Below are 24,303 nucleotides of genomic sequence, written 5' to 3'. Positions count from 1 at the left end.
GAGGCCACCCATTCAGTGCCGTGGCACCGTTCCGCACTTCGATTTCCGCTCACGGGGTAGAGATTCGTCTCAAGGGTCTGGATGGCTCTACAGACTTCGGGAGATTGTGGGCGGGTCGGCTTCGACGGGAAGCACATCGCGGCCACCGACCAAAGCTCTCACCATCGCGTGGCCAGGCCCGGTCAACCAGCCTTCGATCGGCCACATTCCGTTGTCCACTATGACCAGCAGCCACTATCACCACCCGGTGCTTGGTCCAACTACGCCGCAGTAAAGCCGTGGCCGTGCCGGAGACCTGCGTCACCTTATCAATCTGGGATATCATGACCGGCTGGGAATCCCCTCGCGGAGTCGGTCCAACTAAGGCAGTAGCTCGGCCATGGGGTTTTGACGTTTGGTGCTCAACCACAGCCCTGTGCGCGCCACCAATACTGAAGCGCGGTCTCTTTTAGTTAGGGAGCCATGAATCGAGCATGATTCTCGAAGCCCGGAAGAACATTCAGTAGCGCTGTTTGCTACATGCGCTTGGACAACGCTTTGCTCCTCGCTTGTCTTGCATCCGCTGTATGTCAACAACAACTCTTTCATCCGTTCCAGTCTCCACGCCAAGGCCATCTCCGGGCCCTTGACTTCGGGCATGACGTTTCGACGATGGCAAGATTCAGCAAAACTTTGGATCATTCCCACACACTCGGGAGTCACGGCTCGTTGACAGCCCAGCTTCGATTACAATGCGAAAACACAAATAGTGCCGTCTGTTGGTCATCATGCCGTTCACATCCGGTACCATTTTGTATCGAAGCAAATTCTATTCAGCCAAGCCAACTGTATTATACAATCATCGGCACAAAGTTTACAACCTTTGCGGAATGCTGTTGGATGCTGCCATGCTGGTCTAGATGGTGAGTGGATCTATAAGTCGTCAATAAGAACAAAAAAAACAGGACCGATTCGCATGCCAATCCCGAGAATAAGGCGAGCGTCTCGTTCAATTGATAATACATTAAGGAGGTGCCCGGCATCCCAGGATCTCCGACCCACCAGCCGAGCGGAGGCTGGACGGGCCCCAGATTTCGGCTTATTTGCTCCGCCGTTTGCCGATCTGCCATCCCCATGATCTGAGCACCTTGACAACCTTTGGCGTAACCGCGGCGGTCAAAGGCACTCTGAGGAAGATGAAACTTTTGTGGATTGCATATGCCAAAGCCAACTGAGTTCCCAAGCCTACAACAAAGTCAGTTCGTGGAGCTTTTCAACCCTCGACCTCGAGAGTTCTCGTATTGCAGTTCATGTCGACTTACTGGCTTCCGCTTTGTTGGCGCGCTGAGCTTCCTCGACTCCCCATGTTGCCTTCTCAACAGCATCGCTGATGTCGTTGTTTCCCAGCTGCTCGGTTTCGGCCTTGCTGAGTGCGGCTCTGTATTCGGTCCACCAGGTCTTGACTGAATCAGGGATCACTTTTTGAACGTGGGACACTACCCAGTGCTCCAGTTGACCTACAACCTATGTGTCAGTACTGACTCACCACACTTAGACTCGCATATATTGCTCACCAATCCGGTCGGTTCCAACGATCCGCACGAGCAGGAAACAAAAAGGAAAATCCAGAACGCTCAAGGCCAAATACACGCCAACGGCCGACCACCCATATTCGCGCGAAAGCTTCTTCAACCTTTGACTGAGCGAAAGCGACTCTTTGGCAGCACCGTCTGCCGAGTTGCTCTGCCTGGCGGAGAACCGGAATGTCCGGCGTGATGACCTGAAGATCGTTTCGAGCCGAGACGTGATCCAGCTTGAAGTCTGACTTTGCGACCAGCGGAATTGGGTTTGCGATGCGCCAGGTCTTTGATATGTTGCTTGCGGGGTTGTTGTCTTGAAACTTCTCGTTGGTGCAGTGAATTGCTTCCTCCACAGTGCCTCTGTTGCATTTTGCCTCGCTGCCGGTATCGCACGGCGTGGTAGGGTTGCCAATTGGAAAGCTGGTCGCATCATCTTGATGGCTAGCACGATTACGCCAATAGCCCCTAGACACAGATTGTTGATTCTTATGGCTCGTTGTGGTATGTCTCGACTCGAGTCAAGGTTGTAAGGTCGGTCGTGAGTGATGGGTTGCGATGGAGACGCGCCGAGCTAATCAAGCACGGAATTTTTCTTTTGGAAGCCTGGGTTCCGAATCGCCGTAAACTCCGCGTGGATGACGACAAAAAGTGTGTTTTGCCTCCGATACGCCGGTCTCCGATGGTGCCGTTGTCGCCGAAGCTTCCAGTCGTCGGTGTGCGCACACAATCAGCCCAAAAGTTCGCAAAAAGGCTCGGTCGTACTGATCAGTGCGGATGCTGCTTCGGTGGCTTACGCGCGCGGCGAAAGTCACGTTGGTTCTCGCGTCTTTGACCCTGGATGTTGAAAAAATCTGACGAGAAATGGATCTCCTCCGACGAACTGCCCAGCTGTGTCGTGGGTACCCGGTAGAGGCGGCACCCGCGTGCGGAACATGCCGTCAGAGATGTGGCTGGTGATATGGTGGCGTTTTCATCACGTGAGGTATATCGGAAAAAGACTGGTGCCGGTATCCGACCTCATCTCATCACTCGGAAGTCGGCCCGGGTCAGTCTCAGATACGAACGTGTCTGCGACAAGCCACAAACTTTACTCTTACTACGCATGCGCTGTGTCTTACACACCCCATGATAACTTCACCGCCATCACAAATCACTCGCACTGACTAGCCCGTCCTCTTGGCTCCAACAACGGGCAGAAATTTGGAGAGGTCTGGAACCAACATGTTGGACTCATCGCTCATTAAAAGTCAATCTGCGGAATGTGTTAGCCTCAGCGCATCGCTGCGATATTCTCCCATTCGCTCGCATCAAATTTACGAGGTCCTTCTCAACTCAAAAGCGTATTAGGCCGTTAAATAGATTGTCAGCAGGTCTGAGAACTGATGCGATCCCTCGAATGGAAAGGTTTGCCTGCGAATACGCACCATTTTCCTTCAGGATCTCTGCTTTGCCCCACGATCTCCTCTGGGTTGAGGGTTATAGGGAATTCGTCAAGGGTGTGGGACAGGGGCTTCCACTTTGGAAGCTACCTAATGGCTCAAGCTCCGTAACACCTCGGAGTATCGATAGGTCGGCTGCGCCATCCTCCGTCCAAAGCTTCGTAGAAGTCCTCGGTGTTTCTCTGGCAGCAGTTTCTCTTTTCCTCGCAACTTTGTACGTGGTGATGATGCAATTAGCAATGATTTCATCCAACGTTCACGGTTACTACAGCAGGCAACCAGATAATGCAATACAAACTCTATCGCAATAAATGTCAGTATTCAGGTTTTCTGCCAAACTTTGGAGCGCGCTTCGTAATATCGAATAGGAAACGAGAGGTTCGGAGTAAGCCCGAAGATTATCCAGGTGGACATTCATCGGATTTGGGCCCGATCAGTATTGGCATTACCACCCTGGCATCACCATGGAGTTCAACATGAATGTGTCATGGACCGACAAGGGCCGGCAGGTTCAAGCTCATCAGCCCCGATTGCCGCCTATAGCTCCAGCCGCCGTCGTTATCCAATTCCACCAACCGACCGCACTTCCGTCCCCGAGACCCGGAAGACGGTGGGCGGAGAGGTCGGTGATCCCGGGCTGCCATGGCTTCGATAGTGCTGCTTGGGAGTTTCTTATATCACCTTGATAAACTCAGAATTCTACCGAATCATTCAACCGAATCATTGAGCGTTCATTATTAGTGTTTCAGTTCAGCCTTATTGACCGCTTCAAGTACAACCAAACTTTGCAAGCAGCAGGTAATCACGCACTGTTTAACTTCATCGTTTTGCATTACTAGAGGATTACCGCAGTACATGTAGACGCTACCCTGCCCTCGAATTCCGCACTGTTCAACCTTAACCCTTTTTAAATAAGTTACCCATCCTTTCCTCTATTCTACCCTCTCCCTCGTCAAGGGATCGTTAGAATCGTAGTTTCGATAACTTATTAATAAACTAGTACTACTATTTAGAAGTAGGTAACCTACGCTTATATATAGGTACCGGGAGTCTTACTATTATAAAAATAGTAGTAAATATATTAGAGTACTTGAGAAAGCTTTTTAATAGATTTCTAATATTATTTAAAGCTATAGTCCTCGAGCTATAAAAGGAAGCCGAGGTGCTATATTAATACGGCCCTATCCGTCTCGTTAGTACTAATAATAGTCTTCTTAACATAAAATATATTATTAATACTTTATAGCCGCGTTACTACCCTTTGTAAATCGTACCTAACGTTAGTAAAGATTTTAGCGTTATTTCTTAGTTCGTCTCTTAGTTTTTTTATTAAAGCTATTATCGTAAGGTTAGTTTAGTTATTAATATCTTAATAAGTATTTTAACTTAACTTAGAGGCTCTTATAGCCCTTAAGTAAAAGCTTTTAAAGGACTTATAATTAGACTTTTCGCTTATTACGGGCAAAGCTATTATAATTAAAGCTATAGCATTACGAACCTCGATAGTAAGTAGTTAGTAGTATAATTATCTTTCTCTTATAATAAGCTTAAAAAAGCATCTTAATTTAAGTACTAAGTAAGTATTATACTATTTTATTAAAACTATATTCTTGTACTTATAACTTAGAAAGAATTAACTTTCTTTAATAACAAGGTACTTAGTAGGTGATCACGGTGATCTCTCCGTCCAGACAAATGAATTAGAGGGATATCAATAGCGCAAACTTTCTTGAGGACCCTTCAACCCCGTCCAAGTGTACATAGTATATAGAGCACGCTTGCGACGACCGTGCGGGGCGCGGCAGGCAGAAGGGTCCTCTACGGACAAGGTTTGCTATACAAGTACGAGTGCTTGTCGTCAGGGATGCGAAAGTCAAATTCCCACCAGGGCCCGCCGGGCTGAAAAGTCAGGATGCTTTCACGGTTTTACATTACACACAGCTTACATCTCACGGTCTAGCGGTCTTCAGTCGCACGATGTGCTATTGGGTGGGAATTGAACAAGGCCACAACATGCACCACCAGTATGCTTGGCACCCCGAGCTCCTCCGAAGTCGTTGGCGCACTTCGGGTCCGGCTCGTGGTTCATGGCGAGACCCTCTGAACATCTGGGTCCCCTGGTACGATGCCACCCCCACCACGGATATTTTGCTTGGCGTCTCCCAGGATCGAATGCATACCTACTGTGGTACATCCTGGCGATAGCTGACTTGTGGGTCAGGGGGTGAACGTAGGGGTGATCAGTGTGGGTGGGTGTGCGTTTGTCAAAGCGTGTGTGTGAGAGAGAGCGATGCGTACCCAGAGACATGAGTGACTTGCAGCTCTCTGAATGCTAGCATTCGATGACACAGGCACATAATTCGATAGTTCGGATGGTCTATTCTCTGAGTGTTTTCCTCTCTTCCCTTTCCAATACCTTTTTTAGGCGTGGCCTCCGCGGCTAACGCGGGAGTCAGGAGCCCGCGATAGTTTTCTCACATAGACTTTTTCTCGAACTTTTCCAACCTTCTTGGCGTCTGAGTCCAAAGGCCTCCTCCAACACCGGCGTCCGTCGCCTTCACCGAGGTCTGGAAGTCTAAACCGTACGGAGACAATGCCTTGGCGGCATGCTGCAAATCGTCCACTTTACGCACATCTTGCGACTCGTTATCCCAATTCGTACTTACTCCTTCCTTTCGTCCTTTTTGCGATATGTGCAACATTCAACGTCCGGTCCACTTGGTGGCGGGTATCGTGCATCGTATTCGATACTTTAAGGAAATGTATACATATCCCTGCATCCCATCGATCCATGATTCCACATGGCTACGAGTTGCCGGCCAGATGCCGCTTCCAGGAGCTGGAAGAGGCGGGTGGCTCTGATTGGTACACCCCAGTTTACAGGCTGCCGTGGCTGCTCCGCCTGAGATGGTAATCCTACTAGAATTGACACAGATATTGCGATAATGAACCTCGGACTCGAGTCAGGAAGAGCCTCGGAATGGGCCTCGTTGCGCAGTACATGATTATCAAGCGTCCCAGCGGCCCATTCCGCAATGACTAACGAGAAGACCCGCCGTTTGTTACGCATAGAAACGGTCCACCTCCGACTGCTGTACCAACAATCAGAAGTTCCAGGGCGATAGTGGGCTGTCGTCTGAATCAGCAACCGGGCCAGGTCCGACAATAGCATCAGGCGGGGCCCCCATGGCTTTTCTTTCCGAGGCAATCCCGAGCACGCCTTTTTCTGCTCAAAATTGATGTTTACTGAGGCGAGAGCCCTGACAGTGAAGCCTTCCGCCCTCTGACTCGTTTCTCGGGGCGTGGCCTAGAATGGCAAGCTTCCAGAAGCATAGCACGGTTGGTTTCAGGTCCGTATTGCTGACAAAGGGCCAAGAGAAGAAGAGAGTTTGTTGCTGGTTGGGTGCAATAACCTAAAAGGGTTGTCACGAGTTGCTGAGTTGCTCAGAATTGCTCCTTTGGCTCTGGACATCTTTTGGACGAATTACCGTAATCGTAATATGTCCCGAAGCGAACATGGAATTTCGCAAAGAAGAAAAGGAAGAAAAAAAGATCAGATGGGTTTGTTTCATATCGTCTGGAAATTTCTGCCCAGGAATGTCGTCAAACAGACATCATGGGACGCTGCTGCCCACGATTCGCAAGTGGCTGCGTGCGGACCGGGCGGAAAGATTCCCGGGATCGATCCCCACTGAGCACCGTGGAACGGTAGCTGAGATGGTGTGTGGCGTCCAAGTTTGTGTTCCCGGCCGTTGCTCACCCGTGCTTCCACGTGTATCAATAGAGAGTGGCCATATCCTGATTGACGTATGCAGGTAGAGTCAAGACGAGTGTACAAGGACCTCATGACACATCTCGAGAGTGGTATCTTCGTACGTGACACCCCTCTATAAACCTAAAATTGCGGTTCGTGTATCGGGCGTTGACCGTACCGTGCCTTACACGTGTAAAGTCCCTTGATTCTCGCAAGAGCCCTGCTCCCAGTCTCTTCACTGAACAAGCTTTCGATTTAATCAAATCAATCGCCTGCCCATTGCAAATTTGTCCTTTTTTTTAAACTCTCTATGCCAAGACATGTTATATCGCCAAACGAGCTCGATATTAGTTGTCTGGTCTTCTCTGATGGAACACTTAGGTCATGGCGCACTTTCTCCGATACGAGAGTTGCAAGCATTGTGTTGACTGCGGGATTCAGACGTAACCCAAGCAATGACATCCACCTGACAGCTGCGACAGATTTGTCTCTTTCGGGGCGCTACCTCTCAGCTCCCTCCCGCTTCCCGTACGGAACAATTCTTCTGAGGTCGTGAAGTGGGCGGGCTTGGGGGTTGTCCGGAATCCCCTTTGGGAGAGGCGAGGGAGCATCAGCCACCCGAGAGGCGAGGCCCTCAATGGAAGCTTCCAACTTCTGGGTGGGATCCGTGGTCGAGAGTCGTGCCGGCCGGGACAGTATTCGTGGAAACTGGAGCGGGATTGCGTGCAGCTGCCAAAAGGTTAAAACACCATGGTGGTGTGTAGTCAAGTACGGGAAGGTGTGCGTGCGTGTCAAACATCATCATGTGTCACTTGATCAAAGCCCGTAAAGCGTTTTTTCAAATACCGAAAAGCTTAAAGTACTAGCTTTGATAGCTACTTGGCTGTCCCATTGTGCCTATACAGCCTTTCCGAGTGCGATAACTAACCTAATGACGGTGTATATTTCGTTCTACTTCTGAACTTTCTGTAAATTCCCATAATTTTGTCTTTGGGCTGTCAAGAAATGCATGGTCACCAATTAACAAGTCTTGGAAGAAGTCGTGGTTACATTGCTCTCTGTGAGAGTTCAGAGTGTTAAAGCAAGTCTTGCTGCGCCACAAACTGAAAGCGACAGTAAGGAAACTTGTTTGCCCGGTGTTGGATTATCTCTCAGTGGTAATTCTGCTTCATCGGTAGGTATTTTGTCTTTTGGTTGCCAACTTATCCCCCGAACTCTCAACTCCTAAAGCTTTTCGGCGAGACCGAAAGCCTATAGATTCCGTGCAGAGCGCTGAGATACACGTAACCTACACGCTGTGACGTGGATCGCGATCAGCCAGTAAAATGACCTTGACTGCAGAGTCAAAAGGAAAAACCTGCCCCTCGAGCGGTGTAATGTTTGCAGTCTATCCATGACGGTTGCATCTCAGTCAGAAGTCATCCAGGCAATCGTGTGTGTGTCGTGGAAGGGAAATGCTTTCTATTGCCGAACTTGGAGATTGCCGGCTCACTGACTATTCTCTCACCCCCCTAGCAGCGAAGGCAATGGTTAGGTCTTCCCGTCACAGCTATCTCCAAGGGCCCTAGCTCCGGAAGAGTTCATGGTAGCAATTTGCTCGCAGGATGGTACAATAGCAACAGACGCAACAAACGGCTATTGTGTATCGTACCACGATGATGCAGCTAACAGCAGGTGCAAGAGGTTCGTCACAGATGGCGCTGGCGGAACGGAGGGTACCCGGTCTTGGCACGGCTCGGGAGCGTGAAGGAGGGGCTTCGAGAAAGTCGGGAAAGGTTCCGTAAAGCGCTCCCCATCGGATACGGGACGGCTGACCAAGCGGTGCCTGAGTCGGTAGGAGACGATGTCCCTGCCCGTTTTGGAGGGAGAAACAGCCAACCTCCCAGGGCTTGCGTCATAGTTCCACCGAAGATAAATACGAGATATTAATGGGCAGCAAGGCACTGGGCGATAGGGCAAACTATGTAGCAGCGTGCAACCGGCAGGCAAAGAGCTCCTGTCAGGGTTTTCAGGGACCAGCTAGATCGATCCCCTTAGTCAATTCCCTTGAGAGTTGACAAGTCATTCAACCCTGCAAAAAGTCGGTGCTCTGTCCGGGAGAATACAAGTCCACCGACCGCATACTCACAACTTTTTAAGGTTGGTGATAGCTCCACGCATCTACATGAACAGCTCCACACGTGGTCGGTCAGTTGCGACTCAGTACGTCTTCTGAACGTAATGATGGTGTGAATATGACGTTAGAATAACGGCACAGCAGATCTTTTTTTCAATTGACATAGTTGTTTCCAGTTATATCTGGATATCGCAACTTCTCGTGACGTATTAATGTCCAATTCGCCATGTACAGGATGGGGAATCCGAGTTGCGACACTCCAGAGTCTTGAGTCCTTGTTGTTAAGCCCTTCTTGAGAGTAATTGCAAGCGCAGTGTTTTACTTCCCTGACATACAATGTGACGGCGCTTGGCGCTCCCTCGTCTGCCCACGCAATCCCAGGCCTTTTCATGCCTTGATGACTTGTGAACTTTGATTTTATCTCATAATCGAGAGTCAGGTCTTTAAGCTCAAAGTGCCCAGGCTGATCGTAATGACATTTCGATGTTGCCGAATGGAGGGGTAGACATAGCACCTGAAGCTTTGCTATTATGAATCACGAGAGTTGGTTCTAAAATCGTGCAGTGAGGCTGACGTCGAAGCTCCAAATAACTTCAGAAGACTGACTTGAGATGGGAGCATAGGCCTGTAAACACTGGGCCTTCTCGTGGTATTCAGCCCGTTCTGCCCAGTGATCTGCATGGGAGTACGGATAGAGGTGAACGACTCTTAGGACGAAATTAGCATGCAAATATGGTCCTTGCCATGTCATCTATCTGGTAGTTCGGGGATTTTGGCTACGTTGGTAAGACGTCGGAGGGTATAGCACATCTTGGCGTGCCCCCGTGAATGGCAACAGTCGCGGGTAACCTAGTCTTCTGACTTTATCAACAGATCACTGTCCCCAAGAATTAAACCTCAGAGGTAAAGATTGAGCGGTTTATCTGAAGCGCACTAAGGACGTATTTGGGAGAATAGAAACTGTGTATGTCCGGTGAACTCTGCTACTGCTGCCAAGATATATATATAACATACACCATCGGCGTTGGCATTAGTCGAAATGTTGAGAACGAGGTCAAATGTGAGCCGAGAGCTCACAGGCTACAAGTTAGTAGGCAAGATCGCAGAACGGCAGAGTTTCTTGGTCTTGGAAATGTACCTGCGGGACTACAGATCAATCCCCGGATCAGCAAAGCGGTGTGATAGTGTGCGATGCCTCAGAGGCTATTACCACGTCCGTTCAATTGCGCTATTGGAACCATGACCAGCATCGAAACTAGCTGACGGATGATTCAGAGTTGACAAGGCCGTTGGTGACAACAACCCTGATGACCCGCGTAAGCGGCAGACTGACAATGCTGGTTGAGACCATTTTGTCAGATATCCTAATCTACACGACAGCCTAGGTCCCAATCCCTTCTTGAGGCAATTCTGCGAGTTCAGCTTACCTCGCAATACTATGGATAATGTAACTGGACGTGGTGCATGATGAACCGAGAGAGGGAAAGCGAGCTCCAAGGGGAATCGGCTTATTGCTCTTGACTTTCGTCTATCGCTTGACGATTCCGTATACGCCTTTCTGTTCATCCCTTCCACACACCTTAAGACATCACAATCAAGGCGCATATACAACCCCTCGACCTCACCCCCTTCACTATCCAGGCGGCGCCCGTCTAGTTCGACGGGTCAGGACAAGCCGAGTGGGGTGGTGGAGTGGTTGAAGGTCAACGATCAAGTGCGCCCATAACCTACTCGAAGCTAGGCTCTGGGTCAGAGGTAGATTCCTAGCATGAGTGCTCAAAGGTGTAGCTTACCCAGATGAACTCCTTTTGCCTTTGACGATATTCTGGGCGGCCGTCTATTCCAGTTTCTCCCCCTTTAAAGGGGCCGGGCACAAGAGACGGGAGGTTGAGATTTTACCGAGTGAGCTACGGTACAAGTATATAGACGTTCAAAATAGTCGAACGAGAATGCGACTTACTATCGGGATACGGTAGGTCTCGTATGCGCAACGCGAGGCTTTCAACTATGGACTACGTCCTTACATCTCCTTTCACACGAGCCTCCAACAACCATGGGGTTCTTCAAAAACGACCCTATAACCTGAACGAGCTCAAGTAGATAGTCAAATGCCAGGTCTTGTTTACAGCTATATTTATGAATTTCGCCAGGGCGAGTCAGGGAAGAAGACGTGAGGCTTTCCATGAGATCATCTTTCCCATCCTTCGCGTTCTATTAGAGCTAAGAACGCAAAAGTCGTCGTTGTAAATCCATCAGCTAAGAGAATGACTTGGAGAGCACTAGTCATATTCTCAAGATTCGAGTCTGCGCACATTCTCTTGCATATAGTCTTCTTGATCATCATCTTCGTGAAGTTGCTGGCGCCGTGCTATAATGTTCTTCTCTTGAGGAGCTCTCATGCTCACCTCACCCCATTGAGTATGGGCTTGTGATATAGATAGCCGATCTCCGTGCTTAGCATCGCTTCCACTAATGCTGTATTACTTGTTGCAATCAGACCTCTCTATACTAGCTGCACTATAGCCACTGCCGAGTGAGGCCATACTAGAGGAGTTCTGTGACTATGATGAGATTCCATGTCGACCACTTTGCCTAGTAAGGTACACGTCGCTAAGTGAATAAGAATGATCCTGTGGTTCTCGAAGACACTTGTAAGGGTATGGATCGAAGAATAGCGTGGGATTGAGAGCGCCTAAGGATATCTTCTCGTCGACTGCCAATGGCTTATAACACACCACACTCGACAGATCACCGCTAGCATGAATGGGATGCGAGGAGGCTTTACTGTGAGAGGAGACACTTTTATCGCAAACAGGACCTTTAGATCTTACCAGAAAGACATATTTTCATCTATCATAACGTCAAGAGATGATCCTTACGAGAATGTCCCGGAGTTATGAGTGCCTTGAGTGGTACCTTCGGCCCTCACTCTGGTGCTATGCCCCTTGACGTTTCATATTCAGTACTGCGCTCCTTTGCAAGGTCCAATTATACAATGTTAGTTGTTGGAATTCATGGAGTTTCCACAAGTATGGTTAGTGGGGAGGGATGCATTCCTGCGGCGAGGTTCTCGTAAGTATCTGTACATTCTTACAATTGGTGGATGGTGCCTGCTGTTTCGGCATAGGGCATCCATCGGGCCCTTGACCGCTTCTGTTTAATTTCACAGGCGGCTTGCAGCAGCTCGACCCAGCGGCGCCGCACCCTCTTTCTCGAGGTACTGTAGGTTCCTCTCTCTACTTACTCGTAGTACGCGGACATCTGCAAGCTACTATGAATGCAGTCCAATCCCTAGCACATCTCTGGATCTATATTCGTACCCAAACCCTTTTCGAGCATTCCTCTCTACTCGGGCAGCCTGTAGGCCTGCAACTCGGCACAGAGAGTGGGTTAGGTGGGCATCCCATCCAGCCAACGCACGTTGCTTAGCTGGGTCTAGGTGGTTCCAGCGATCCAGTGACCCAGTTGCAGGCTTGCAGCAACAAATCCCACGCCGCCATCTGAGCAAGGTCCAGCAGGCCCAAGCCTACCAGGTTAGTCCCCAGCAGCTTAGTACCACTGTAAAGAAGGCGCGAGGTGCGGTACAAGCACTGGAAGAGGAAAAGGTCCTTTTTTTCCCTTTTCTCCAGTCCCCTTCGCTTCCTCAGGTGTGCAGCGGGTGCTATCCCTCGCTCCGTTCGCCTCCATCGTCCTTCTTCTCCTTTGCCCAAATCCTTCTGCCAACTGCTCTTCTTTCCCCTCACATTCACCCTCTTCACACAAAGCCCACAACAATCAATCCAAACAAGAAGCCGTCCTCCCGTCTTCTTCCCGACACTTACCGCCCGACCGACTCATCTTCAATCAAAGCAACTCGAGCATCTGGTCGCACCTAGATTGTTGTCGTCGTCGCCGTCGTCCTTTTTGGTCGCAACCGTCGTCGTCAGCCAGAGTCAAAAAGCAGGAAACCTCCCGCCCGACTCCGACTCCCCGATCTTTCGAATTCAATCACAACATGAATGTGTTGTTGTCACCACAACCGCCTCTCTTCCAACATCCCCACGACCCCAACCGCATTTCTCCCTCTCGTTCTTGTGAGTATTTCCCTCGTCGCTGTGTTCCCTCCCTGGGCTGGCGTAGCATGGGGCGAAAGACAAATCTCGATTTTGTTTCGCAACCGCTACCCGACGACTCGTGCATCCTGACGCTAATCCTTAACAGTGAGCCCATTTCACAACATGGCCACCAGCCGCAAGCGCAAGGCTGACGAGGAAGGCGATGAGATGTCCCTCTCTCCCCGAAGCTCCCCGTCCACCTCATCAAGACAACTTCAGCGCCCGTCGAAAAAGGTTCGCTCGAATGAACTGGTCGGCCGCCCACTCACCCTCCCCCGACTCCTGGAGACTCTGGATCCGACCGCATTGCGAACCGTTCTCGAGCGAATCTGCGAGCGTCACCCTGACATCGGCCAGGAGGTTGTTAGCAGTGCCCCTCGCCCGACAGTCGCCGCTGCACACGGCGTTTTGCAAGAGTACCAGGACAAGGTGAAGGCCGCCATTCCATACGGAGAAACTAGTGCCGACTACACCTACTACCGGGTTAAGGCCCCCTTGACGGCTCTTATCGATGCACTACTTGACTTCACCCCGCAATATCTCCCTCCCAACGAGAACCAGGCCACCGTCTCGCTGCAATATCTGGACGGAGCCACTAAGATCATCCACGCCCTTCCGGACTGGGAGCCGCAACAATATCGACACCACAAGGAAAGCGCATATGACGAAATTGCAAAGGCCTGGGCCCTGGTCATCAACGAGGCTGCTAAGCGCGGGGGCGGTCTGAGTCTGCACACTGGAGGATGGGACCAGACCCTGGCGAAACACCACGAGATCTCGGGCGGACGCATGGGCACGGCAATGAATGCTATGGCGGCGAGCGTCAGCTGGATGGCGAACGGGGGCTCCAATGGTCAACAGCCCGGAAACCAATCCTCGGATCCGAACTCAATCCTCAACCAGCTCATGTCTGGCACATATGGCGCACCTGTGCGTGTCGGACCTTGGTAGAAATCTGAGACTGGAACGACGAAAGAACAAAATCATCCGAACGTCAAATAATAAGCATCGCCGCGACATCGGCCACGGTCGGCGGCGCCCACTGAACATATCACGACGACTATAACGACGGCTTACTTCCTTCTTTACTTCATTCAGCATGGGACGGCAACGGGCATAGACTTTTGGGTTCCACGGACACATTTTCTGTCAGGACCACGAGGGGTTGGGCGGCGTTTTGTCACTTTTCGTTGATTTGATGATATCCCTTTCCTGACGCTAGTTGCGAGTCTTCTCGTGGTTGAGAGTTAGGGTTTTTCGATCCCCCATCCTCTTCCTGCGGTTGACGAGGAAATCGAGTCACGCGCTTTGCATGTAGGTAGTTAGTTTTGGTTTTCTTATGTTTCAGGGACAGCATCTTGGGGACAGCAAGCAATCGATGATCCCGCCCGCTTGGGAGAGTTCAGTCCACTCATGGCTTATAATGATCACCCTTGACGGAGACGCTGTGTGGGTTGATTGAGGACGAGTGTGAGAGAGAGGCATCTAGTTATGAGAAGAAACGAGTTCACACTTGAGTCGTGCAGAGCAGATAACGGTTTCACAGCAGTTGGCTACCTCATGTGTTAGTGTAGCATGAAATTAAGGTATTAGCACGTTGTATCCATGCAAGCGTACGTGTCCCACGAGTCGCTCAGTTTGCGTGCATCCAAGACGGCTCATCTGTTTCAACTGCCCACTGAGTCGGTGACATCCGCGATGGCCACATGCGTTCTCCTTTATAACTCAAGGAAGCTAAAGGGCTGCAGCATTGTTGCAGGTTGCATGTTTGTCTGTTTGGCATTGACAAACACCTATATTCATAAGAGAAATTGCCCTCTGATGATGAGATACCTTTGTACGGGCAGATTTGTATGGGTGGTCATCATGATGCAACCCCTCTCCTCTTTGCGTGCCTGATCATCGTCAGCCTTTAACAAATGCCGAGCCCGGGATAGCCGTAGACAGTTCCTCATTATCGTCGCCGTTCTTCCTGGGCCGCCTCTTTTCTGCCCTCTGCCAACTACCTTATGAGCGAGAACCCCAGGCCCGATGAGACGTCTGGTCAATACATTGTGATTACTCGTTTTCTTTTGCCTGTTCGTGCGCTTTGGTCATGTTACACCAAAGCAGTCCGACCTCCTCACCCCCTCTCCCTCCGATGTTTCTCGTGGACTGTCCCTGTTCAACTTCATTTTTTTTTCCATTTGGGTGTGTATCGTGTATCGTGTGTTGTGTGGTTTGAGCAACAGACTAAACCCTTCTGGATGAGTTGGACTAGAGTCAAGAAAGGGCTGAAAGCCTGAAACCCGTCAGAGAAGATGCACGTCTCTCGCTGGTGGTGATGAGATTGGATCCTCCTTCCCTTTCACCGATTACGAGATGACCCTCCAACCTTGCGGGCACTTGGGATGCACCTGACATTGGCCGCGCCCGCTGTGCTCCCACACACACTGTTTGGCTGCTCCAGGGTTGCTCCAGGAAAATTAAAGCTTTCGAACCTCGTTTTGGCGGCATATAGCGGGGTAGGTTTGTGGAGGCTCTTACTCCAACCGTTCGCTGTTCGGACGACAGCGGCAGTGAACTCTGAGGTGATGGTTCAGGTGCCACGGGTGCCCAGGTCCTCTCCCTTCCCCCCGCTCGCTTTCTTTTCAGGTACTTTGCCGCTGACACTACCTGCCGAATATTCCCGGGGGCTAGGCCTCAGCCCTCCTGTCAGGAACAGGCAGATAGCTCCAGCCAATGTTAGTGGGGGCTTATGTCATATAACCCGGTCACATGACTACCCGTCATTGCTGCCTCCCGCGCTCGACTCGACGCGTCAAGGCAGGCGTTAATTGTGAAGGCGCGACACATCTGCTGAACCTCACTTCGTTAGGCAGAAAGCCCATATTTGCTCTGCCCACGACGCCCAGCCTTCCGTCTCGAAGGAATTTGTTCCAGCTCCGAAGTCCAGTTCGAGCATTCTTATCCCTTGGGCTTCTGCGGAGGAGATATCCTGTTCGACAAGATGCCCGCGTATGTTTGCCACTTCCAAGACGCGTCTCGTCCACTGACACACTCCACCATAGCCCGGGCGATCAGCACAGCATCGTGGTGAACCCTTTCGAGGAGCCACAGAAGCGAATGAGCGAGTACACGGCACAGGAAATCGCTACTTTGCAAAGCCGCCTAGAGAAGCAGCTCGGCCCCGAATACCTATCCTCACGTTCCGGTCCTTCGGGCCAAAAGGTCCACTACATCACCGCCGAGAAGTGCATCGCTCTTGCCAACGAGGTATTCGGCTTCAATGGCTGGTCATCATCCATCCAGAACATCCAGGTCGACTTTGTCGACGAGCACCCGCAGACGATGAGGATCAGCCTCGGACTTTCTGTGATCATCAGGGTGACGCTCCGCGACGGCACGTTTCACGAGGATATTGGGTATGGGCATATCGAGAACTGCAAGGGCAAGGCTGCGGCGTTTGAAAAGGCGAAAAAGGAGGGCACCACAGATGCGTTGAAGAGAGCGTTGAGGAACTTTGGCAATGTGTTGGGCAACTGCATATACGACAAGGATTACCTCGCTAGGGTGATCAAGATGAAGGTTGAACCGAAAAGGTTCCACGAGGACGACTTGCACAGACAGCGAGACTTTGCCGTCAAAAGGGTGGAGGAAAAGGCACCAGCGGCACCAGCGGCACCGCCACCACCACCCGTGAAACTAGAGACCACGGAATCTCTCGAAGACCTGATGGATGAAGGTGGGAACTCTTGAGTGTGGCCGATGGAGCGCAGAGCTCTTTTGCTGACATGACTAGACTTCGACGATGTGGACTTCGCCATTTCCGAAGGCGATCATCCTGACGAAGTTACTCTCCCAGCAACAACGAACGGCAACTCGAACAGTAGGGCTGCGAGCGTTGCCCCAGCGCCCGTACCTCAGCACATGCAAGCACCGTCTCGTCAAATGGGCAGGAGCACGTCAGCAGGAAATTTAGGAAACAATGGAAATCAACGACCACCTCAGACACCAAATCAAGCACAATCACGACCGGGACCTCCAACAGGCTACGGCAACCGACCTCAACCACCAAACCAACCCCGCGCACTCTCGAACCCGTCAGGCCCCTCCGCCCCGTCCGCTCCCTCAGCAAATGCCAATGTGACCACGCCAGGCCAGGCTGGAAATGCCGCCGCCGAACCCATCGGCTTCTTTTCTGCACGTGCTGTACAGCAAATCCCAGAATCTGCTCTGCAGGGGAACAATGCTGACGCCCCCATGTTGCTGCCAGCCGGCCAACAAGCCTTCAATCCAAAGGCAGAGAGCCCATCCATACGAAAGACCCCCGGCATAGACCACTCAAGCTCGAAGCCGCTCTCTAGGTCCGGTCAACACGTCCCGCCCACCCCATCGCAACAACCATCTACGTCCGGCTTCACACCGGTGAGACCGGGTAATGCCGGCCCAGGAGGAGGGGCCGGCATGCCTCACCCTCAGTTCAGCCAGACTCGACGTATCGGGGCTCCTGGAGGCGCTGGTAGTCCCCTGGCCAACAGAAACTCGTATCGGCCGCCCACGATGAAGCGTCCTTTACAGCAAGACGGCGCCGGACGACCGGCCCTGGCTGATGTATCGAATAATGGGACGTCGGGCAACCCTCCTGGCGCACCGGGAGCAGACCCGAAACGCCAGAAGATGGCGTGAAAACACGCGATATTGCTGTGATCGAGCGTGGTTATTAGTTTGCTTTGGCCTGGAGCTTTGGAGTCTGGTTCGCTAGAGAGTACGGATGGCATGGCTGTGTACGGAGTTTCTGGGGCTGGGCTGGCTAGAGTCTGGCCATTGCGCCTTAGACAATCTTATGGAACCTTATGAACTACCTTCCTCTATTATCTCCTCGAGTTTGGGGTCTCCTGTGATATAACACTTGTGATGCCTGTAGAATACAAGGACACTTATCAATTTGGCAAGGTGCAGTTCGCAAGCAACCTGAGTAAAAATTGTCAATTGCTAACGAAGTCACTTGCATTGGTGACTTGCAGTAGAGTCCGTACGAGTTGCTCAATATTCATTTGGCTTTCGAAGCTTTGACTAGATGGTTGCATTTGAGTTTGACCAGGGTATATATCACCACTCAACACATGATGATCAACTAGACGCCAATAACGTCAGTAGCAGTGGATGTCCTCGATCGCTGGCTATAGTCATAGATTACATCAAGGGTATATCGAGGTTGTTGACGAACAGCATACATAGAGTGAAATGTTGAATTATATTAATAACTATAGAGATATCGATGGAACGATAGTGTTTTTGGGAGTTTGTCCTCGAGGTTGAGGTAACTTTTGAAATCAGTCTGCAGAGTTTTGAACAAAAGGAATTCCTCCATTCCAACCAGTTGCAACATCAGGGACTAGTAGTTGTCGAAACCCGTACCCGCCTACTACAGTCATTCCTGGAGCTTGACTTGTATCAACTTAAGATCGGATAGGGCTGTGGATCTTGCCATCAATAGCCCCAATCTGAACGTTCAAGTTACCAACAATGAAGGTGTAGAGGGGCTGGTCGAGGTCACGGATGACGGGCTGGGACAGCACGAGCCTCTCGACCGGCTGCTTGTACCCGTCCTTGCGGAGGATGGAGAAGGCGTCGTTGGAGTTAATCTTGACGGGCCAGTTGAAGGGGGTGACGCCGAGGCGGAGGGGACCCGTCTCCACGGGGCCAAAGTCGTAGTAACCAAGGCTGTGAATGGTCGCCGTCTTGTTGCCGTCGACGCGCGCGCTCAAGCGGACATTGGCGAGCTGGTAAGGGCTCTGGGCGCCCGGGGCGCTGCCCTCGGCGGTCAGGAGCTGGGCGTCGGGGTACTGCTTCTTGATGATGTCGAGTCCAGCGGTGACGATATCGTCCCAGGAGATGAGGACGATGTTGGAGTTCTTGTCGCCGGACTTTGCAATGTCGGACTCAGTGGTGTCGTTTACGGCCTTGGAGGCCTGGTTGACGGAGAAGAGAGCCAGGGCGTTGAGGGGCTTGGTGTTGGAGGGCGGGTTGATGATGACGTTGTGGACTACGCGGTAGGTGAAGGGGGGAAGGTGCTGCGAGACGTAGACGTCGACCTCGGTGTCGCCGGTCTGGAGAGGGTCAAAGGTCCACTCGATCTGGTTGTCGGTGACGCGGGCGTTGGTGAGCTTGAGGAAGCGGTCGTCAAAGGTGATGTCGACGCTGCCTCCCTTGCCGGAGAACTGGTCGCTCTGGAGGACCGTGATGGGCTTGCCGAGCTGGGTGATGATGGGCTCCGTGGGGGGGATGAGCTTGAACTTGGGGGCCTCGGAGCTGGCTGTCACGTTGGAGGCGGCGTTGTTGTTGTTGCCGCTGGATCCATCCTTCAACAGGGGCTGGATCTTGACCTTGTACTCGGCGCCCTCAGCGCCCTTGATGATGACGAAGCCGGAAGGGGTGACGCGGTTGGGCAGGTCGATGTTGAAAGTGTTTTCAATATCGTAGGGCTGGATTCCGTGGGTGACGGGGCCAACCCATCCCTGAACTTCGAAGAGGAGACCGCCAACGAACTGTTGAATACGCTTGAACTCAATGCCAGTGGTGATGTGGATAGCATTGCCCTGGGCTCTGAGAATGAGCTGTTTGTTGTCGTTGTCGTAAGAGGCGTGGAGGCCTTGCTGGGTGATTGGGATGGGAGAGAGGTGGCTGAGAGGTCTTGGGGGCTGCTGGGAGGAAGACATCTTAATGAGATTGTGACTTTTCTTTCGACTCAGCGAAGGAAGTTGTTCAAGTGTTGGATGTGATGATTAGAGTAAGGTAGATGATTGAGAGTGGAGTGAGTGATGATGAGCAAGAGAGAGTATCTGATTCCTAAGTTCTCATACCTCCTCTTATACTCGAAACCAAGCCGTATTTCCACGCTCAAAAGCACAAAATTCTCTGAGTTTCCCATTCGCTTCGACCTTCACCGACTCTTGGAATGAATCCGTCGTCTCGATTCCTCAATGCGGTCAAAAACCAGCACATCACCAAGCCAAAAAGCAGCAAAGGCGTTCAGCTCCTCGTTCCGAGCATGTTGGGCCATTCGTGTTGCCGTACGACCGTAGCTGCATGCCATTTAGAGTTTCACGATGTCTCTCCTGCGGTTGCTTCTGGACCTTCTAGGCTCTGTCAGCTGCGTTGCCCATCATGCCATTTCATGACGCCTTTTTTCGTGATGTTGCCTCAGCTCAAACGGGAACGGTATCAGTTGATCGTGAGAACCCTTAGAATATCTGAGAATCCCTCGCCGGATTGAGACTAGAAGCGGGCGGGGTAACCCATCCCGCGTGGTTAACCGTCGTGCCCGTCTACCAGGTGCGTGCCGTCCAGTGTCTCAGTCGTTTCTCAGCCGCACAAATGTTTGGTCTAGGCAATTCACTTTTTGGTAGCTAGAGGGCGGCAAGGCAGGTTCCCCGCGCGTGGCCCGGTCCGTGGTCCTGCATGTTGATGTTCACGGTAACCCGGAACACGATGAAAACATTCCTGGCGGGGGATTTTGTGGCGTTTCCAAGGGTCCAGCTGAAATACCATCTTGTGTGTGTCTTTCTCGTTCTCGGACCCTGCAAACAGTTGTTCGTCCAACACTGGACAAGAAAATGCCGGCAAGCGAGATAAGGGATTGCGTCTTATGAGGCCATTCTGAGTACAGATGGGCGCTTATTACGAGGTGAGACTTGAGAATGAGGAAATTTGCCATTTCAATGGTAAAATGTTGCAAGCCACTCAACGGATGAATGCATGGCTGCTGCATCAGAACGGGTAGAGCCGGCTGGGAGTGACATGATGCAGCCAGGGAAACTTGCGCATCTAGGCCAGTTTTTTCCTTGCCGGCATGGTTTCGAGGTGTGTGGTCGGTGGCGTCTGCAAAATGTGTGGTTTTGGGTATGGTCGAGGATCCATCCCATTCATGGATTGAGGAATTCCTGCCACACGAGTGGCGGTGAAGGTTTGAATGTGAATGTTGACAGAATCTTGGTACATGTAAGTAATTTGAACTTTCGATGCTCATGCTGCATGAAAATTGAGGGCATCGTGCCAAGTATCGAGAAGGGAAAGAGAAGGGTGCATCGTGACATACAGTCTTGAGCGCATGATTCCTGCAGTCATTAAATTTGCCACATGTGTGTAAATCAGAGTGGCGGCTGCTTTCTGAAACCTACAACATGCCATCGAATAATGTTGTCAGGCTGTGCATGCATTTCAAGCTGGAAGCATCTAGACTATACGTGATTGTATCCTCGCATCTAACAACAAATTATTGTGACTATGAAATCCTTTTCCTGGAGATACATGTAAGTTGCTGCATAGCTTGTTGAACACCCGCAGTGATTAGTATGATGTGACACCGACTACCATAGTAGGCGTTCACGAGAACAAAGGTCCAGATAAGTACTTGAGTCCGGTATCACAAGCAATCGTAACTATCTTTTTCCCTGGCCCCAGCTCTTTCGCGATTTCAATAGCTGCTGCGATATTCATCCCCGAAGATGTCCCAAGTATCAGGCCTTCCTCTCTGCACAATCGACGGCACATATTCCGGGCGATGCCTTCATCCACAGTGCGGGCCTCATCGTACAATTCTCTTGTAACATGAGGGGAGATGAAGCCTGGCGCGACGCCGTCAACACCGTGTGATCCGCCCTGGCCCTCAGTCAGCAAAGCCGCCGACGAGGGTTCCAGTAGCACCACGCGGACGTTGGGGTTCTGCATCTTGATAACGCTTGACACCCCCATTGCCATACCTCCCGTCCCGAACGCGCCGCAGAACACGTCAAACCCGCCAGGGAACTGGCGGACCAATTCGTTGCCAATCTCGGCATATCCAATAAGTGCATCTCGGTTGCTGAACTGGTCGGTGTAAAGGAACTGATCGCGCGAACCCAATTGTGCCGCACGGTTCTTCATTGATGCCATGAGATCCGCTGTGGTGTTGCCAGAGGGGCTGGGCGTAATATCGACCGTAGCCCCAAAGGCAACCATTGTCTGCAGCTTCTCTTTTGCGTATGCGTCGGATGAGAGGGCTAGGAACCTATACCCCTTCACCGCACAAACAAATGCCAAAGAGGATCCAGTGCTTCCGCCGGTCGCTTCGACAACTGTAATGTTGGGCGTGAGATCACCACGGCGTTCGGCTTCCTCAACCATTGACTTGGCCATACGGTCTTTGTAAGAGCCCGTTGGGCTTAGGAACTCCAGCTTGACAAATACATCGGCGCAATGTTCGGGGACGATGCGCTTGAGTTGGATGACTGGGGTGTTGCCTATAGCATCTAGGACGCTGGAGTATGGCAGAGGGGTAGGTAGTGACATGTTGGACAAGAGGACGGGTTTGGTTGTGATGTAAGTCGGAACAGTGAGTCGTGCATTGATATGAATTCCGGAAATCTGCTGGCAGTTGATAGTTAAATATTCGCAGCAGAACCTAAAGAAAGTATGATTACGTCTGGAAGTGATGCGATGGCATTTCCCCGTTGATAAGCTCTGATCGCAAATGCCTTCCATCTTTCTCCATGAAGTGGATCGATCTCAGGGATGTTCCACCTGGTTGCAGCTTCAGAAAAGCTGTTGGCGTGCTCGGACTGGGGTATTCTTACACGAGCATCATCTTAGTCTCTTCGGCCGACAGATTAGGTCACTAGTTAGTGACTCACATCAGACCCCTTGTGGGCTGAATGCTGAGCAGAAGTTCGGTTATTGTAGTAAACATATTCAGAGCGGGACTCAGATATATAATCCCATCTTCAAATCCGTCCACCGGACCTGCTAAGAGGCTGCCAATTCTTCAGACGAGTGCTAAGACGGAAGAGGGCTGGCTCGGGGTTCGCTTTTCGAGAGTAGTAAGAGAGGATAGAAGCAAATTTTCACCGTATAACGTACACTCATGTATCAGGAAATTTGCAACATCTACTCGCAGACAGTATTAAGAAATTGTTTGTATCATTTATGACTAGTCATTCCGCGCATCATTATACAGCCCTGTACTATGATGCAGCAACGCAGCAAGATTCCTCAACCCACTTTGCTACCCATAACATCTAACTTATTACTCCTGGCAGATAAACACTCATCTCAAATCCGCTGGTAAATGGCAAAGTCATATTCTGGAAGCCGTTCTTCGGCTCTCGCAAGAATTCCAACAAATGCTTGTATCCGTCCGCCGCTGAGATCGTGTTATCAGTCAGGACCACCGCGCCAGGTCGTAGTCGAGGAAGAACTGTCTTAAGCGTCGGCAAAGCGAGCGCCGACCAAACTATCAACAGTTTAGCCACACAGAGTTCTCTTCACATTATAGCAGAGTAGTAACTCACTGTCAAGAAGGAGAAGGTCAACCCACGGAAGCCCCTGCTTCAACGTTTCGAGTATATCCCCCTCCCGTAAGTCAATCTCTTGCTCGACCACCGAACCGCACTGTTTCCAGTAGCCGCGCGCAATCGCAGCTTTTTGCCTCTCTTTCTCCGTCGCAATTACGGTTCCGGATTTGCCTGTTGTAGCCTTGGTCTGAGCTACAGCAAGCGCAAGATAGATGGTGCTGACGCCGAAGCTCGTGCCGGCTTCCACGACATTGGTGGCGCCCATAGCGTTGATTAGCTGGTACGTGAACCGGCACTTGTCTTCATCCAGTGCGACGAACTTATCCAGCATGAGCTTGTCAAACTCGTTCTTGGCCTCTCCCTGGCCATGCTGGTCTTCTAAATCGCCGATAGCCTTAGAGGAAAATACTTTGCCGGTCTTGGAAAGGACAGCCTCCTGATCCAGTGACTTCTGGTGAAGCTCAGATAGGAGTTGTAGGATACGCTGAGGTGCGTTGATAGTGGCGGGAGCTGGCATGTCGTAAGGCTTGGTCCGCGAAGGAAAAACTGACTAGATGTACGAGTGTGAAATATGCGTAAGTTGGAGCGGTCTTGAGGAGAACATTCCTGTTCTTTTTGAGGCTTATATAGCCATCGTTTGCAGGGTCGATACGCTATGGGAATTGAAAGCGGCACCGAGCTGGTTGCCCGGTTTTGTCTCCCTTGGCTTCGATGCGGCGGGCAAGTGTTTGCGAGCCTGTTCCCTGTCAATGAACTAATGGTGTTCGGGAAGTACAGGATAAGCGGGGTGGTAGTTTCCCAGCGAGTTAGCGCAATATGCATATGGGGGTATGGACGTGAGCAGAAGAAGGTGTCTGTTAAGTGTAAAGTGGGTATAATCACCACAAGCTTGCAGGCCCAATGCTATGATTGATCCCAATAAGTCCTACGGCGCTAGGGCGAGGTGGGAATGGGAAGCAAGTCTGGTTCAGTATCAAATGTCCATGACTCTCACACTGCATGTAGTCTGTCACGGGGCCAATGGCACA

General features: G+C 51.1%; 7 protein-coding genes across 7 annotated transcripts; 3 read left to right on the top strand and 4 right to left on the bottom strand.

Annotated features, from left to right (window-relative positions):
• Positions 1-519: 519 nt before the first annotated feature.
• CCOS01_05731 (uncharacterized protein) lies at positions 520-906 on the top strand (the record flags this gene model as incomplete). The annotated part of the gene is made up of 1 exon (XM_060453908.1): positions 520-906. One exon carries the CDS (start codon positions 520-522, stop codon positions 904-906), a length of 387 nt encoding a protein of 128 aa, XP_060315680.1.
• Positions 907-1,078: 172 nt separating this feature from the next.
• On the bottom strand, positions 1,079-1,992 carry CCOS01_05730 (peptide alpha-N-acetyltransferase Nat2; the record flags this gene model as incomplete). Its single annotated transcript, XM_060453907.1, has 3 exons — positions 1,079-1,224; positions 1,302-1,496; positions 1,554-1,992. 3 exons carry the CDS (start codon positions 1,990-1,992, stop codon positions 1,079-1,081), a joined length of 780 nt encoding a protein of 259 aa, XP_060315679.1.
• Positions 1,993-12,862: 10,870 nt separating this feature from the next.
• CCOS01_05729 (uncharacterized protein) lies at positions 12,863-13,913 on the top strand (the record flags this gene model as incomplete). The annotated part of the gene is made up of 2 exons (XM_060453906.1): positions 12,863-12,941; positions 13,069-13,913. 2 exons carry the CDS (start codon positions 12,863-12,865, stop codon positions 13,911-13,913), a joined length of 924 nt encoding a protein of 307 aa, XP_060315678.1.
• A 2,038-nt stretch (positions 13,914-15,951) lies between these two features.
• CCOS01_05728 (recombination protein rad52) lies at positions 15,952-17,630 on the top strand (the record flags this gene model as incomplete). Its single annotated transcript, XM_060453905.1, has 3 exons — positions 15,952-15,959; positions 16,013-16,686; positions 16,744-17,630. The coding sequence occupies 3 exons, from the start codon at positions 15,952-15,954 to the stop codon at positions 17,628-17,630; spliced, it is 1,569 nt and encodes a 522-aa protein (XP_060315677.1).
• Positions 17,631-18,403: 773 nt separating this feature from the next.
• CCOS01_05727 (uncharacterized protein) lies at positions 18,404-19,663 on the bottom strand (the record flags this gene model as incomplete). Its single annotated transcript, XM_060453904.1, has 1 exon — positions 18,404-19,663. One exon carries the CDS (start codon positions 19,661-19,663, stop codon positions 18,404-18,406), a length of 1,260 nt encoding a protein of 419 aa, XP_060315676.1.
• A 1,666-nt stretch (positions 19,664-21,329) lies between these two features.
• On the bottom strand, positions 21,330-22,274 carry CCOS01_05726 (cysteine synthase; the record flags this gene model as incomplete). Its single annotated transcript, XM_060453903.1, has 1 exon — positions 21,330-22,274. One exon carries the CDS (start codon positions 22,272-22,274, stop codon positions 21,330-21,332), a length of 945 nt encoding a protein of 314 aa, XP_060315675.1.
• Positions 22,275-22,999: 725 nt separating this feature from the next.
• CCOS01_05725 (O-methyltransferase) lies at positions 23,000-23,792 on the bottom strand (the record flags this gene model as incomplete). Its single annotated transcript, XM_060453902.1, has 2 exons — positions 23,000-23,214; positions 23,273-23,792. 2 exons carry the CDS (start codon positions 23,790-23,792, stop codon positions 23,000-23,002), a joined length of 735 nt encoding a protein of 244 aa, XP_060315674.1.
• Between the last annotated feature and the right edge of the window lie 511 nt (positions 23,793-24,303).

This window comes from Colletotrichum costaricense, assembly GCF_030867565.1.
Source record: "Colletotrichum costaricense strain IMI 309622 chromosome Unknown Scaffold_5.1, whole genome shotgun sequence".
Taxonomy (NCBI): domain Eukaryota; kingdom Fungi; phylum Ascomycota; class Sordariomycetes; order Glomerellales; family Glomerellaceae; genus Colletotrichum; species Colletotrichum costaricense.
Note: the sequence above shows the minus strand (reverse complement) of the source record. Positions and strands in the feature narration are given on the sequence as shown.